The sequence below is a fragment of the Dama dama genome, chromosome 14 (assembly GCF_033118175.1).
Source record: "Dama dama isolate Ldn47 chromosome 14, ASM3311817v1, whole genome shotgun sequence".
Lineage (NCBI taxonomy): Eukaryota > Metazoa > Chordata > Mammalia > Artiodactyla > Cervidae > Dama > Dama dama.
In genome coordinates this window covers 30,106,596-30,124,051 of record NC_083694.1, presented here as the reverse complement: position 1 = coordinate 30,124,051, position 17,456 = coordinate 30,106,596, and the positions used below count along the sequence as shown (strand labels likewise).

General features: G+C 39.9%; 1 protein-coding gene across 1 annotated transcript in view; it reads left to right on the top strand.

The window, feature by feature from the left end:
- Nucleotides 1-10,130, top strand: part of CATSPERE (catsper channel auxiliary subunit epsilon) — a 145,878-nt gene extending 135,748 nt beyond the window's left edge. Inside the window, exons 21-22 of the mRNA XM_061161208.1 lie at nt 3,268-3,321; nt 9,977-10,130. Of these exons, the coding sequence (XP_061017191.1) occupies nt 3,268-3,321; nt 9,977-10,130 (208 nt within the window). The remainder of the gene's footprint in view (nt 1-3,267; nt 3,322-9,976) is intronic.
- The last annotated feature ends 7,326 nt before the right edge of the window (nt 10,131-17,456 follow it).

Genomic DNA, 17,456 nt, shown 5'->3' with positions numbered 1-17,456 from the left:
TGTTATAGAAAATGTGGTATATGTACAGTGGAATATTATCTGGCCATTAAAAGAAGGATATCTTGCCACTTGAAACAATATCAATGGACCTTGAGAACATTATGTTAGAGAGTCTACTTTGGTTTGAGTCCAAATTTTGCCACTAGTAACTATCTCAGTTCAGTTCAGTTCATTTCAGTCACTCAGTCATGTCCGATTCTTTGCGACCCCATGAATCTCAGCATGCCAGGCCTCCCTGTCCATCACCAACTCCCGGAGTTTACTCAACCTCATGCCCATCGAGTCGGTGATGCCATCTAGCCATCTCTTAAGCAAATAGCAGTCTTTTTAAGTTTATTTATCTGTAAAGTAAGTCAGTAAAACCTATCTTTATTTTGAGGATTAAATGATGTGTCTGGGTAAAAATCTCTAATTTTGCTGGGCACATAACAAAGACTCAATAAAATTAAGTTCTTTTCTTCTCTCTTCTCCCACATGAAGATAGATGGAACCATACATTAATGTTTATTTAGTTATATACTATCTCATTCCAAGCAATATGCTAAATTATAAGAGATAAAATACCTAGGGATAAACCTAAGGAGGCAAAAGACTTGTACTCTGAAAACTATAAGATGCTGATTAAAGAAACTGAAGATGATACAGATAGAAAGATATACTATGTTCTTGGATTAGAAGGATCAATACTGCCAAAATGATTATACTACCCAAAGCAATCTACATATTCAAAACAATCATTATCAAATTACCAATTGTATTTTCACAGAACTAGAACAAAAAAAATCTTAAAATTTATGTGAAAACACAAAAGACCTCAAGTAATCAAAGCAATCCTAAGAAAGAAAAATGTAGCTGGAAGAATCAGGATCCTTGACTTCAGACTACTCTATGAAGCTTCAGTCATTAAAACAGTTTGGCACAAAAATAGAAATATATGTCAATGAGACAGGATAGAAAGCCCAGAGGTAAACCCACACATCTATGGTCAATTAATCTATGACAAATGTGGCAAAAATACACATTGGAAAAAAGACAGTCTCTTCAATAAGTGGTACTGGGAAAACTGAACTGCTACATGTAGAAGAATAATATTAGGACATTCTTTAACACCACATATAAAATTAAATTCAAAATGGATTAACAGCCTAAATGTAAGACTAGATACAATAAAACTCACAGACAAAAACACAGGCAGAACACTCTGACATAAATATGTCAAACAGCAGTATCTTTTTGGATAGCCCCCTAGAGTAATAAAAATAAAAACAAAAATAAGCAAACGGGGCCTAATTAAGCTCAAAAGCTTTTGCACAGCAAAACAAGCCATAGACAAAATTAAAAGACAACCTATGGACTGGGAGAAAATATCCGCAAACAATGCTACTGACAAGTGATTAATTTCCAAAATATACAAACAGCATATATAGCTCAATATCAAAAAAACAAACAACCCAATCAAAAAAGATGGACCAAAGATCTAAAAAGACATTTCTCCACACAAAGATGACCAAAAGGCACACGAAAAAAATATCCAGCGTTGCTAATTATCATAGAAATGCAAATCAAAACTACAATGAAGTGTCACCTCACATCCATCAGAATGGCCATTACCAAAAAGTCTACAGATAATAAATGCTAGGGCTTCCCTGGTGGCTCAGCTGGTAAAGAATCCACCTGCAATGTGGGAGACCTGGGTTTGATCCCTGAGTTGGGAAGATCCCTTGGAGAAGGGAATGGCTACCCACTCCAGTATTCTGGCCTGAAGAATTTCATGGGCTGTATTGTCCATAGGCTCGCACAGAATCGGACACAACTGAGAGACTTTCACTTGCACAGAAAGGTATAGAGAAAAGGGAACCTTCCTGCACAGTTGTAGATATGTAAATTGGTACAGCCACTATGGAGAACAGTATGGAGGTTTCTTAAAAAACTAAATATAGAGCTACCATATGATTAAGGGATCCCACCCCTGGGTTATATCTGGAGGAAACTATAATCTGAAAAGATACATGCACTTCAGTGTTCACTGCATCACTATTTACAATAGCCAGGACATGGGAACAGCCTAAATGTCTATCAACAGATGAATGGATAAAGAAGATGTTTTATACACACACAAAAACACACAGTGGAATATTACTCAGCCACAAAAATGAAGGAAATAATGCCATTTGCAGCAACATGGATGGACCTAGAGATTACCATGCTAAGTGAAATAAGCAAGACAGAGAAAGACAAATATCATATAATATCACTTATATGTGGAATCTAAAAAAGACAAAAATTAATTTATTCACAAAACAGAAATAGACTCACAGACATAGAAAACAAATTTATGGTTACCAAAGCGAAAAAAGACAGGAGGGATAAATTAGAAGGTTGGGTTAGCATATAGAGACTACTGTATATAATATAGATAACCAACAAGGATCTATCATTTAGCAGAGGGAACTATACTCAATATTTTATAGTAACCTATAGGGGAAAAGAATCTGAAAAAGAATAGATAAATGTATAACTGAATCACTTTGCTTTACACTTGAAATTAACACAACCTTGTAAATCAACTATACTGTACTTCAATTTTAAAACAACTCAAAAAAAATTAAAATAAAGCTAATGAAATTAGTGAAGTTGTCCACTGAAGGGAACAAAATGCTTAGCAATTCTTCCACATCAGTCTACCCACTGTGATTTTGCAGTGAAATTATCAACAGAACAAAGAAGGGAGTATACATTTAAATATATTTCATTCATAATTCTGGAGAAGGGAATGGCAACCCACTCCAGTACTCTTGCCTGGAAAATCCCATGGACAGAGGAGCCTGGTAGGCTGCAGTCCATGGGGTCGAGAAGAGTCAGACACGACTGAGCAAGTTCACTTTCACTTTTCACTTTCATGCATTGGAGAAGGAAATGGCTACCCACTCCAGTGTTCTTGCCTGGAGAATCCCAGGGACGGTGGAGCCTGGTGGGCTGACATCTATGGGGTTGCACAGAGTCGGACACGACTGAAGTGACTTAGCAGCAGCAGCATTCTTAATTCCCATTCATTACAGTGGAGATTTTTCTCTGTAAAATGGAAGGCAATACTCAGTTTGATTAAGATTTCTTTTGGTAGTAATAAAATTACTATCTTGAAACAAAAAAGAAAAAAGAAAATCACACCTTAACTAAGATTATACATGATTTGGTTACCATAGAGATGGGCCAGAGTCTTTTATATATTGTATTTAATCTAATCTTTAATATTTTTCTTTATTGCAGTTTCTGTAACCTAACCACTATCTTTGCAATAGAGACCTTTGGAGTGATTCCCAGGTAATGACTGGTGCCTAATTAGGCCTTAATTCGGGAAGTTGTAAAAGATACAGAAAAGTAAACACAGCTCTCCCCTCTTTTCCCGGGACCTTTATACTTCTGTCCTATATGTGACATCCTAAAGGTTGTATGTAACTATTATACCAAGGATACAGGAGGAAGGAATTCCTGAGAATTGTTACTGCACCTCAGGTCCCCTTATGCTCATCCTCAACAGCCATTGTCTTCCCAATCAAAAGTGACTTTCAACTCCACCTAAGGGCACATGGTAGACTGCAGCAGTGGGGACAGGAAGGAGACAGTGGCTGTGCCCCCGCTGACCCTGGGTCAGCCCTTGGCCACCAGTTATCATTCCAATGCATACAGGAAACAGGTAGGAAAAGCATTTCCCTGGACTCAGCTTTAGTTTCCTTCGAGAGCAGAGTAAAAAGTCTTAACACAAAAGTTGGGACTGCAGATAATTATCTCTGTCCTGTGTTTTTTGTTTTTTGTTTTGGAAAACATTAAACAAGAGTGGACCATAAACAATTAAATTACTTACGGCCCTAGTTTAAATATTACTGACTCCTTAATTTTTTGTGCTAATGGGAGGTTAATGGTGTGAATAATCTGCAAATGAGATAAGTCATGCCTGTTTCTAATAATAAGTAACTTTGGGAAACATGTATAGCCTTTTTGCAGCAACTTCTCTTTCTCATTAGATCTATACGTTTGATTTAGATGAATATGAAGAACATACGTCCATGCACGTATCCACCAACAGAAGGGGGCGGGAGTTGATGAGTTAGGGAGAAGAGGAAAGAGTAAAGGGAGATCTCACCTACTAAGGGATCTCACCGATTTGCCCAGCTCACCTCCCAGGAGCTGGATTTCAGCAACCAGAGAATATGGTGCAACACAGGGATAGTCCTTTAGTTTAGTGACTGCAGTTCAGTCTCTGTCATGCCTGAGCCCTGAAGGGTCCAGAGGCAGAGCAGAGGTTAGCTGGTGGTAAGAGAGCCCTTTTCATGAGCAAACCAGTGACTGGAGATCAGTTTGTAGGAGGCAAGGATCTTACTGTTTCTTTGCTTTCTGGCCCAATTTTCAACCACCTCAAGTTTTCCACTGTGTGTCCTTTGGAGTTGCCACCATTTAACCAGCAAATTCACCTAAGTCCTGTCCTCTGAGCTCTGTCTGTGCCACAGAGCACCATCACTACTCACAGATCATGATTCTTCTGAAAAACAAAAAACAAAATTTTAAAACACTTACCCTTTGAGGTTCATGGCATCTGATGTACCCCTGTCCTTTCTCTATCCTCACTGCTGCACCCTCTCCAAAGTCCCCCTCATTCAATGTCATCTTGTTTTCACCTCTATGGCAAGCACCCACCATCGTGGCCTTTCCTAATCCTTGATGTCCCCCTCCTGCACCGTACTTTGGCCATCCTCTCCCAGTGTTATGTCTTAGGCATGATCAATACTATCGTAATTTCTCTGCTTACTAAAGCATCAATTCAGACATCTTATTCTCAGACATTCCCAGTTTGCTAATTCAGCTACACCCACTACAACTCTTCTTCATCTTCATTGGGACCTTAACCTCTACATTTTTTTTCTTTTAGTGAAGGCATGTAGTATCTTTTTTCTTTTTCTTGGTTGCAAGATGCAAAATCTTTAGTTTCAGCCTGCAAACTCTTAGTTGTGGCACATGGGATCTAGTTCCCTGACCAAAGAGAGAACCCAGACCCCCTGCATTGGGAGCATGGAGTCTTAGCTACTGGACCACCAGGGAAGTCCCTTCACCTCTACTTCTAACCTCTTCCTTTTTATTTCCTATTTTCTTACATTTCAGACAAGGCCTTCTGTTTTAATAACTACTTTCTAGTACACTCTTACATTTCTAGAATGTGGCGCCCCCTCTTGACAAGCCCCGAACTACCTACTTTCTTTGCAGTGATGTCTGATGAGCCAAGTAAAGAAAGTTACACAACAGAGCAAATTGATCACCAACTTTATATAAGTCGCCAGCACTACCTGGAAATCTTTCTTTCTCTGGTCAACCAAAGTTTCCACTCTCTGTAACAATTACTTCAACACTGAAGTAGTCGAACTCCATGCAGCCCCATGGATTGTAGCCCTCCAGGTTCCTCTGTCCATGGGATTCTCCAGGCAAGAATACTGGGTTGCCATTTCCTACTCCAGGTGATCTTCCAGACTCAAGGACTGAACCTGAAGTGTCCCTTATGTCTCCTGCACTGGCATGTGGGTTCTTTACCACTAGCACCACCTGGGAAGCCCCATTTCCCTATATTTCATCCCTATTTTGCTAACCCATTCAGCCTGCTTTCTATCTGATCACTCCACCCATTACTTCTCATTAGAATCGCTTTGACCTGCACTAAATCTGTTGGGCACTTTCTTACATATTTTATCTCTGTTGAAATTCTCATTTGCTCCTGCATTGTTCTCCTGACCTCAGTGAGCACCTTCAGGACCATTATTTTGAACTCTTTATCAGGTAAATTACCTATCTCCATTTCATGAAGGTCTGCTTCTGAAGATTTTATCTTGTACTTTTGTTTGGAAATTATTTCTCTGTTTCTTCATTTTTCTTGATTTTTCTGTGTTAGTTTCTATGCAATAGATAAAATAGCCACTTCTCCCAGGCAAGAAAGAGTAGTCTTATGTAGGAGATGGAACTTACTGTTCGGCCTAGCCCTAGCTGTTGTCTTTTAAACCCTCGTGATTGCCCGAGCTGCCTTCTTAGTTCTTAGCATTCCCCAGTAGGTGAGGGTATACCAGGACCTGTCAGTGTCCCAGAGAGAGGATCTGAGTCAGAAGCGAGATGCGGACTGGCTGGAAGCTGGACCTGCAAGCAGCAGCTTTCAAAGTATGCAAGTGGACTACTTTTGGAAAAAGACTGAAAGATGGGCCTTGCTTTCTCTTCCCTCTGTGCTGAGCCCTGAGAGAATAACCAGTTAAGAATAGTTTCTCTGTCACAGTCCTGTGGGACTGGTGAACTTAAGCTCTGCTGCCTACCAGAGCCAGGTGATCAAGTGGTGTGTCCCCCTGAGGAACAGCCGTGGAAGCTGGGGCATCAGAAGAATGCACAGCATCATTTCAGAGATATTATTTCAGGTGACCTGGGGAGAGGCAGCAGGAGGGCACCTGCTAGCTTCCCCAGTCTCTGGGGAGGCCCCTAGATTAGTGTCATATTAGTAGCCTAGCCCTCAGATGGCAGCTTCTAGCTAAGCTAAAAGCAGCTAGCTCATTGGAAAAGGTCCTGATGCTGGGAAGGATTGAAGGCAAAAGGAGAAGAGGGCAGCAGAGGATGAGATGGTTGGATAACATCACCAACTCAATGGACATGAACTTGGGTGAAACCTGGGAGATGGTGAGGGACAGGGAAGCCTGGCCTGCTGCAGTCCATGGGTTCTCAAAGAGTTGGACACGACTTAGCAACTGAAAAACAACAACTCTTTCATGGAAAGATTGGGAAATGAGCATTTCAGTCTGCAGATTCTGTGCTGGGGTGGAGAGGGAGTGATGGATAATGAGAGAGGGTGTTAGCTACCAAGAGTTCTCAGGAGCCCATTTGTTTGCTCTACCCTTGTGGGTTTCATGGGTGAAGCCCAGTTGGCTTTCAAAGCTAGGTGTTTGAGGGTCTCATCCCTCAGGTGGAAGTTTTAAAAGGTGAGGTACGGGATATTAGCTCCAAACCTCTTAGGGAGAAGTTAAGAGTTGTGAGTTCCCTCTCCATTGTATATTGCTTTGCTAGGATAGGGTTTTGGGTAAGATGATGCCTCAGTCTCTCCCTACCCATTTTTATGTGGGTGGGTTTTTCTCGTTCACCCAATGTGTAGGCGTTGCTCAGTGAATTTCTGGTTTTCTTTTGGAGGGAATTGTTCTACACATAGCTGTGGGACAGGTATGTCTGTGGGAGGATGTACGTTCAGGAGCTTCCTTTGTCACCATCTTGAACTGGAACTGGCCTACACTAAATCTGACAGACACTGCTCAGTCCACGTTATATTTGAGCGTTCATTAGAGTTGACTTTCCTTTTGGCTGCCATATTGCTCTGTAGGTTTTCCTAGCCTTCTGTAGCCATTCTCTATCTTTCTAGTAAAGAGCCTTAACTTACAACCTATATCACCAGCCATTAAATGCTGACTTCCCTTAGGGAGGGCTCAGTCCTGGTTTTCTGAGCTGCTCACTCTGGCAAGCTCATCCATACCCATGATTTCAGTTAGCATCTATAAATACACAACTCCCAAATCATATCTCTAACCCCACCCAGGGTCATATATCCCACTGTCTACTTAACCTCTTCTCTGGGATATCTCAAAGACTGGTCAGACTGCACATGTCCAAAAATGAACTCATGATCTTATCACCCATTCCCTTACCCCATTATTTGTCTTACTCTAAAACTAACTCATCAAGGTAATTGCATTCAGCTCTATGGATCATCATTGCACAGTTCCCAGAGAATTCAATCCCATAGGCTATAATGTGAATGCTGCCCTCTGGAGTTGAACAATATGGCAACCCTATTTTTCCAATGTCCCCTCTCTCAGGAAATAGCAGATCCAACTGCACAAGCCAGACACCTAACAGTCAAAACTGAAAAACACAAAACCTAGGTTGTCACTCATATCGCTCTCTCTCTCTCCTCCAGCTCATCCAATCACTGACTCTCATTCATTTAACCTCTTAAATCGCCCTTAAATGAATCCACTTCTTACCAAACCCATCACCACTACTCCACTCTAATTCAAGTTACTATTATCTCTGATCTGAATTATTGCAGTAGATCCCTAATGCTAATTTTAGTAACTTAAAACTTTTAAGTTTCTTTCCTTAAAATGCGGACTTCTTAACATGACCTGCAAAACCTTTTCTGACCTAGTTGCTACCCACTGCTCCAATCTCATCTTGCGTCACATTCCCTTTATTTTCTCAGCTCCAGACCTACCAACCTTCTTTCAATCCCTGGCCTTCTCCGTACACTGTTCTACAGGAGGAGCTCTGCACACGCTATTTTCTCTATCTGGGATCTCTTCCTTCCCCTCCTTACCTACTTAACTTTACCAAGTCCACTTCCATTTAATTCTTCAAAGTTTAGAATAATTATCTTTTCCTCATGGGGGCATTTCTTGACCAATTCACCAGGTTTAAATCCTACCATAGTAAGCTTTCATTGCATTACCTCTCCTACTTTGTTTTTATTAGAAGTTCAATTTTATATTTATTTTCTCGTTATCTGATTAATGGTTATGTCCCCGCTAAATATTTAAGCTCTCTAAGGGTGAAGACTATGTCTGTTTTTACCCATTATTGTTTTACCAGAACCCAGCACAGTCGTGGAATATATCAGATCATTTATTAAATTAGTTATTTAATTTCTAAGAAGGAAATGATTCACTGGAGCTAGATTAAGCTTGTATCCACAAAGAAGGAAGGTCAGACTAATGAGGCTGGGGACCTGGGAAAAGTGTAAAATGGCAAACAAATAATTATGATTTAAAAGGGAACCAAAAACGAAAGTCAGGCACCAGGACACAAAGTAGAAAACAGCACAGTGTTTGGCTTAAGAAATAAATCTACTTTGATGGGAGACACATGAGGTGAAGTGGCAAGAGGTCTGGATCCCAGCTGAAAGTAGCATCTATGTACACACACACACACACACCTGGCTGACCCTGTTGTACCTCAAATTCAATATGCCCAAAAGTAAGCCAACCATATTCACAAATACCCTCTAAAGTGTTCTTACCTGTGAATTTCCTATGTCAGTGAATGGTGCTACCATCCTGAGTTACATCATCCCCAAATTTAGGAGATATCCTTTATTCTAACACATTTCTCAAACCTCACATCTTAATCACTAAGATCACCCAATCTAACTTCCAAATATACCTTAGATCTATCCATTTCTCCCCATTTTTACAGCCACTAACCAATTAAAACTCTCACCATATTTGGTTATTATAAAAACCTCATAAATGGTTTTCTCCCTCCATAGTCATGCATCCCACTCATCTATTCTTCACACTACAATCAGAATCGTCCTTCAAAAATGAGAATGCTATATCACATGTCTGAAACTCCCTCTTGCCTTTATACTAAAATTCACACTCCGTAGCTTGTCTTTTGCACCTTGAACAACTTATGATTCCTCGTCCCTAATCACTGAGCATTAGCACCTAAATTCCAGTCACACTGAACTGGTTTTAGTTCCAGAATGTCTGGGGCTGATCTTCAGGTTTTCTTATGCTTCCATGCCTTTGTAATGCATCTCCCTTAGCCTAAAATATTATGCCCATCTTTAGTCTCCTTCTCCACTCTCTAACGTTTTTATCTAACTCTCACTAATACTCCTAATCCTTGTCATATCTAGCTAACTCTCACCTATCTCCATTGGAAGGCCTTCCTGACACCTGGCTCCCATGGCACTTCATACTTCCTTCTCTCATCATGTTCATCAGTCACACGGTCTATCTTCCTCTCTGGTCAGCCTCAAACACCGTGAGGGGAGACAATACGTCTTATAAATCTCATTCATCACTGACAGAGAACAATGGCGTAGCAGCTAGCCATTCAAAAAATATTTGACTAAATTAACAACCAAAATGAGCAACGACTTCTAATGAGTTTTCTTTTCTTATTTCAGTCCAAATGCTTACACGGTTGCAGCTTTCCTCTTTCTCCTGATGCTACTGTTCTTCAGTATTCTCATTTTGAGCTACTTCCATTATATGAGGATTTATAGAAAACAAATTTATGAACCACTGCACAAATCTGAAAGAAGAAAAAAGAAAAACTAAGAGAAATGAAAGTCTATTTACTATGAATGTGGAAGTATGTATATATACTTACGTTGAGAGTGTATTTTGACCAAGAAATATTAAGTATAAGCTCATAGTATTATCAAATTCAAAATCTGAAAATTGTTCTCAAATTATCCCAAACAGAAATATTTTAATATATAATGTATGTTATTAAATTAATCCTTAATGTGTTCACTTTTATCTTGAAATAAAAGACTATATAGTCTTAAATAGCTTTAAAAAATTTTTTTTATAGTTGTGTTCTCTTGCTCTCTCTCGCCTAGCTTCCTTGATTTAGCATTGTGATTTTGAAATTAATCCATGTTTTTGCATGCATCTATAATTCTTTTTATTGCCAATTGTTCTGTTGTACTGTTGGTTAACTTATTGATTAACATTTGAGATTTTTTCTAGGTTTAGACTCTTAGAAATAAAACTGCTATGAATAGTTTTTTATAGGTCATTGTGTGGATGTAGATGTTAATTTTTCTTGGGGAAACACTTAGTAAATGGTTCATTCATATGGTAGATATGTCTTTTTCAGAAACTGACAAACTGTATTCTAAATTTTGTTTTTTGTCAGAGTAAATGAGAGTTTTAGTTTTTAAAAGTTTTAAAACTTTAAAAACTACCTAAATTTGGCTATTACACTCCTTCCTAAAAATGAAAGTAAATTTTTGAAAGTATATAAATGTGTCAAATATTATTTTGCATAAAATTTTTCATATGAACCTTATAAAGCTGTAGATAATTTATGTAGAAAAGATTTAATAAGTATGTGAGTTTAAATAGTCTGTCAAAATATATATGAAATATAACTTATAATATTAAAAATAGGAAACTAATGCTCTAAGTCTTAATTTTAAGTTTTCAAATTTTATTCTGACGGTCAAAATAAGCTTCTTAAGTTGTCCAAACACATGACCACAGCTTTCTAAACAATTAATATTTGAAGAATGAAGATCCAACTAGAGGAGAATGAGCAAGAGATTGTTTGTGTGTGTGTGTGTGTGTGTGTGTGTGTGTGTGTGTGTGTGTGTGCGCTTAGAGAACTGACTTACGAAGGAAAAGCAGAAGACGCATGGTGTGCTGAGCTTTAGCTGTCCAGGGCCCACCCAGGGGGGAGGTACCCTAGTCCATGTTCTTCTTTCCCTCCTTGGACTTTAATTTCACAAACTGGTTCCTCTCCCCTCACCAAATAGGGGGAGGGAAAGTACTGCTTTATGTGACTGTGGAGGCTAGCTAGACAAGTCTGAGCGCCATAGCACAGACATGGAAGATGAGGAGCAAGATGGGACTTGCCATTTGATTTGTTGGGACAAATCAAAGCTATTTCCACATATAGAATTTCTCATTTTACTAAGATCAGGAACAAGACAGGGATACCTGCTGTTCATCACTGTTTTGAAGGTTCTTATATTACAAGAGGAAAATAAAATAACCATTACAAATACAAGGAGAAAGGAGATAATTAATTTCAATAATTAATTATATGCCTAGGAAACCCAAAATTAGGAACAAGAATTCCTAGAATAAGACCATTGGATGGCTCAATATGAGATAAATATTTAAAATTCAATATCTTTTCTCTATAATATTTATATAACAGTTAGCAATAGAAATAATAAAAGTTATTCATTGTAGTGACAAGTTACACAGAATTAAATTTAACTTGAAAGGTATATGCCATACATGAAAAACATCTTTAAAAGCTTTATTGAAAGGGGTTTTGAAACAAGATCTGATAGAAATGTTTGATGGAAAGAAGAAAGAAAATGATCCAATTTAAAATGAGCAAAAGATATAGTCATTTCACAGAAGAGCATATTCAAATAGCCGATAAACATATTAAAAACTTTTTTTTACTGTGTACTATGTGCCAGAAACTGTCCCAGTGATTTGTCTAATACTCTTCAACCATACTATGCAATGGGAACTATTATCATCCTATTATAGAGACAAGGAAACTGGCACAGAGAGGGTAAATAATTTTTCTAAGGTCACACAGGTGGTAAGTGAAGTCTCAGGCAGACTGGCTCCAAATCAGGTGCTTATCCACCAAGGATGCTCAGTCACACCAGCAGTCAGAAAGATATAAACCAAAGTTACAATGTGGTTACTTTTCTTGCCTGATGGCAAAAACTCAGAAAGGTAACACTCTTGAGAAGGAATGAGAATCAGGGATGAGAAAAAAAAAAAATTCTTCTGCATTTCTGAAGGAAAAGTGAATTTTTAAAGCTTTTTTGGAAAACAATCTAGCAAGATCAATTAAAAATATTAATCCTCTTGGACCCACTCTTAGAGATTAGAAGTTTATCCATGAGCTAGGAGGACCAACATATACATACAATCAAATAGTTTTATAAACATGCTGTGCCAGCTGCTCAGTCATGTCTGACTCTTTGCGACCCCGTGGACTGTAGCCCACCAGGCTCCTCTGTCCACGGGGATTCTCCAGGCAAGAATACTGGAGTAGGTAGCCATGCCCTCCTCAGTTTCATATACATCTATGTGTGTGTGTATATATATATACACACACACACACACACATATACACAGAATTATATATATATATATATATACACACACACATATATATACACAGAATTTTATATATAATATATATATATATATACACACATACACATACACCTACAGAATGCTAGGGGGAGAATTAATGTCTATCAGCAGGCGAACAGTTGAATAAATGATTGTTCATTGACCATATTGATCAGTGTGTTGATTTAGAAGATTTTCCGCACGATTTCGTTAAATGAGAAAAGCAAGCAGCAGGGAAGTCTTTACAGTATGACCCCATTATATAAATGAAACAAAAGTTCTGATATGAGAACACAGGAAAAGCTATGGAAAGATACACAGCATTTTGTGTACATCATGTGCATATGTATGTCTATACACTGTGGGAGGGGGAGAAGGGATGTATCAAGAGACGTAGAGAGGGAAGATATAAAAACTCTCAAAACTGGAGAAGATGGAAAACCATAGAAAAACAGCATGGAAATTTTCCTCTTTATGTAAAATGATGTGTCTTCATATTGACAAATGAAAGAGTGACTGTCAACAAACTAAGACCCCGTGCAGCCAAATAATAAAGATAAATATTAAAAAAAGAGAGACGGAAATTGGAGATGGGGGCATGCTGAGAGAGTAGCTCAGCTCACAAAGGGCAAAGGGAGTGTTTCGAGTAAGAGGTGAAAGGAACCAGTAGTTTGAGCCCTCAGTAAGAGGTGTTATGATGTGCTTAATGAAGAGCGCCTGCCTGCCTCTCCCCACACCTGTAGTTTGTTCAACTGGGTTAGAAGGAGAGGAAGGCCACAGTGAGGAAGAGAAACAAAGCAGCTGGGTACACCAAAAAAGAATTTGGGAACTTTGCCACAACCTGAGGACAGTAATGCACACAGCATCCACTATCACTCAACACTGCCTGGCAATTCAACACTATTTCCCTAGTATATTTGTATTCCCTATTTAATACCTTCTCTCTCTCCAAATTCCCTATAATCCACCCCTCCCCAACTCTCCAGTGATCATCTTGCCTCTTATTCATTGAGAAAATCAAAACAAATCAGAAAAGAACTGCCCTCATTTGTCTTCTATACCTTCTGTACCATCATATGCACCTTATATGCTGTCAGTACAGATAAAGCATTGCTCCTACTAAAGGCCAACCCCTCATTTATGCATTGGATCTCTTCCCCTTCTTACCTCACCCATGGAAACCCCCCTCTCCTACACTATCAATTTCTCTCTTTTTACATACAAGTGTACTTTGGTACTTGACATCATGGATGCCTAAAAGGCATCTCCAACTTAAAATGACCAAACCTCAAGTCTTGATTTCCCTCTTCCCAATTATCATATCTTATAAATGGCACCATCATCCACACAATTTTTGAAGTCAAAATCTAGAAGTTATCCTAGAGTATTCTAACAAACTTAACATCCAATCCATTAGCAAGTCCTGTATACTCTACTTCCAAAATATTCAAAATTAATTTCTTAGATGTTCCTCACTACCCCCAATATCCAAGCCACCTTTTGGCATGCACTTGTGGAATAGCTTCCTAATTGGTTGAAACAATTAGTTTTGCTGTTCCCTTTGTCTCCTGATATTTGTAGGGCTGACTTCTTGTCATTCAGATCTGAGCTTAATCAATCTGATTTCGGTATTGACCATGGTGATATACAGATGGCCAATACCGAAATCAGATTGATTATATTCTTTGCAGCCAAAGATAGAGAAGCTCTATACAGTCAGCAAAAACAAGACTGGGAGCTGACTGTGGCTCCGATCATGAATTCCTTATTGCCAAATTCATACTTAAATTGAAGAAAGTAGGAAAAACCACTAGACCATTCAGGTATGACCTAAATCAAATCCCTTATGATCATACAGTGGAAGTGACAAATAGATTCAAGGGATTAGATCTGATAGACGGAGTGCCTGAAAAACTATGGACAGAGGTTCATGACATTGTACAGGAGGCAGAGATCAAGATCATCCCCAAGAAAAAAAAATGCAAAAAGGCAAAATGGTTGTCTGAGGAAGCCTTACAAATAGCTGAGAAAAAAAGAGAAGCGAAGGCAAAGGAGAAAAGGAAAAATATACCCATTTGAATGCAGAGTTCCAAAGAATAGCAAGAAGAGATATGAAAGGCTTCCTCAGTGATCAATGCAAAGAAATAGAGGAAAACAATATAATGGGAAAGACTAGACATCTCTTCAAGAAAATGAGAGATACCAAGGAATCATTTCATGCAAAGATGGGCACAATAAAGGACAGAAATGGTATGGACCTAACAGAAGCAGAAGATATTAAGAAGAGGTGGCAAGAATACACAAAAGAACTATACAAAAAAGATCTTCATGACCCAAATAACCATAATGATGTGCTCACCCACCTAGAGCCAGACATCCTGGAATGTGAAGTCAAGTGGGCCTTTGGAAGCATCACTATGAACAAAGCTAGTGGAGGTGGTGGAATTCCAGTTGAGCTGTTTCAAATCCTAAAAGATGATGCTGTGAAAGTGCTGCACTCAATATGCCAGCAAATTGGGAAAACTCAGCAGTGGCCATAAGACTGGAAAAGATCCATTTTCATCCCAATCCCAAAGAAAGGCAATGTCAAAGAATGTTCAAACTACCACACAATTTCACTCATCTCACACGCTAGTAAAGTAATGCTCAAAATTCTCCAAGCCAGGCTTCAACAGTACGTGAACTGTGAACTTCCAGATGTTCAGCTGGATTTAGAAAAGGCAGAGGAACCAGAGATCAAATTGCCAACATCTGTTGGATCATCGAGAAAAACATCTATTTCTGCTTTATTGACTATGCCAAAGCCTTTGACTGTGTGGATCACAACAAACTGTGGAAAATTCTGAAAGAGATGGGAATACCAGACCACCTGACCTGCCTCCTGAGATATCTGTATGCGGGTCGAGAAGCAACAATTAGAACTGGACATGGAACAATAGACTGGTTCCAAATCGGGACAGGAATATGTCAAGGCTGCATATTGTCACCCTGTTTATTCAACTTATATGCAGAGTACATCATGAGAAACGCTCGCCTGGATGAAGCACAAGCTGGAATCAAGATTGCCAGCAGAAGTATCAATAAGCTCAGATATGCGTATGATACCACCCTTATGGCAGAAAGCAAAGAGTAACTAAAGAACCTCTTGATGAAAGAGAGTGAAAAAGTTGGCTTAAAACTCAACATTCAGAAAACAAAGATTATGGCATCCAGTCCCATCACTTCATGGCAAATAGATGGGGAAATAATGGAAATAGTGAGAGATTTTATTCTCTTGGGCTCCAAAATCACTGCAGGTGGTGACTGCAGCCATGAAATTAAAAGATGCTTGCTCCTTGGAAGAAAAACTATGACCAACCTAGATAGCATATTAAAAAGCAGAGACATACTTTGCCAATAAAGGTCAGTCTAGTCAAAGCTACGGTTTTTCCAGTGGTCATGTATGGATGTGAGAGTTGGACTATAAAGAAAGCTGAGCACCAAAGAATTGATGCTTTTGAACTGTGGTGTTGGAGAAGACTCTTGAGAGTCCCTCGGACTGCAAGGAGATCCAGTCAATCCTAAAGGAAATCAGTCCTGAATATTCATTGGAAGCACTGATGCTGAAGCTGAAGCTCCAATACTTTGGCCACCTGATGTGAAGAACTGATTCATTGGAAAAGACCCTAATGCTGGGAACAGTTGAAGGCAGGAGGAGAAGGGGACAACAGAGGATGAAATGGTTGGATGGCACCACCGATTGGATGGACATGAGTTGAGTAAGCTCCAGGAGTTGGTGATGGATAGGGAGGGAAGCCTGGTGTGCTGCAGTCCATAGGGTCCCAAAGAGTTGGACAGGACTGAGCAACTGAACTAAACTCTGAGCTTAAACCTCAACAGCTTACGGAGACCTTCCCACTGCAGCCAATTTAAGATTACTCTCAATCACTTCATCCTATTTTAACTCTCTATAAAGCATATTTTGCTCCTCCTCCTTATCGTTTACTCCATACTCCCCAGGGCCTACATCACTGCCTGGCAAAGGGCAGGTACACAACAAATAATTTTTGAATGAATGCAAAAGCATGTACTGTGTCCCAGGGTTGTGCTAATCTATGAGCTGTCTTCCCATCTCAGCAGGATAGTTTCACAAAATGTAAAATTCCACATTGAGAATTAACTGGATGCATGTTATACCCCTTCTCCTGCCAGTAACCCACCTTCGTCTATTTTTCTCCCCTTGCAAAATAAAAAATAATAGTGAGATGGGACTTGGAAAACAGGGTCATCAATGTGGGCTTTTGCCACATTCGTGAGGCTTCATCGAGCTCAACGCGACAGAAACCAATCACAGCAGTAACGGATAGAAAAAGCAGATGGACAACCTCACGGCCCACAAGGACGGACGGCAAGGCTAGGGCGCACACCGCAAGCACTGCATGCTGGGAGCTGTAGTCTCCGGGCTAGGCCTGGCCAGCAGGACCCTGCCCCCGCAGCATGCTGGGAACTGTAGTCGACAGCTGGAAATGCACCGCAAGGAAGGACCGCAGTTAGGACTCCGCCTCTGCGCTTCCTCATTGCATGCTGGGAATTGTAGTCTTTCTCGGAACGCGCTCCCCCAAGGCGGAAAAGCACCAAGGCTGCGCCATCTTAGGTGCGAGTGCGGCAGTGGAGGCTAGAGCGCAGGCGGGCCCAGCCCCGGCCGGCCCCGCCCCCGGGAGCCCGGCGCCCGCCCCTTGTTCGGGCCCCGCCTTCCCCCACGTGTCTGCCGCGGGGGGAGGTGCC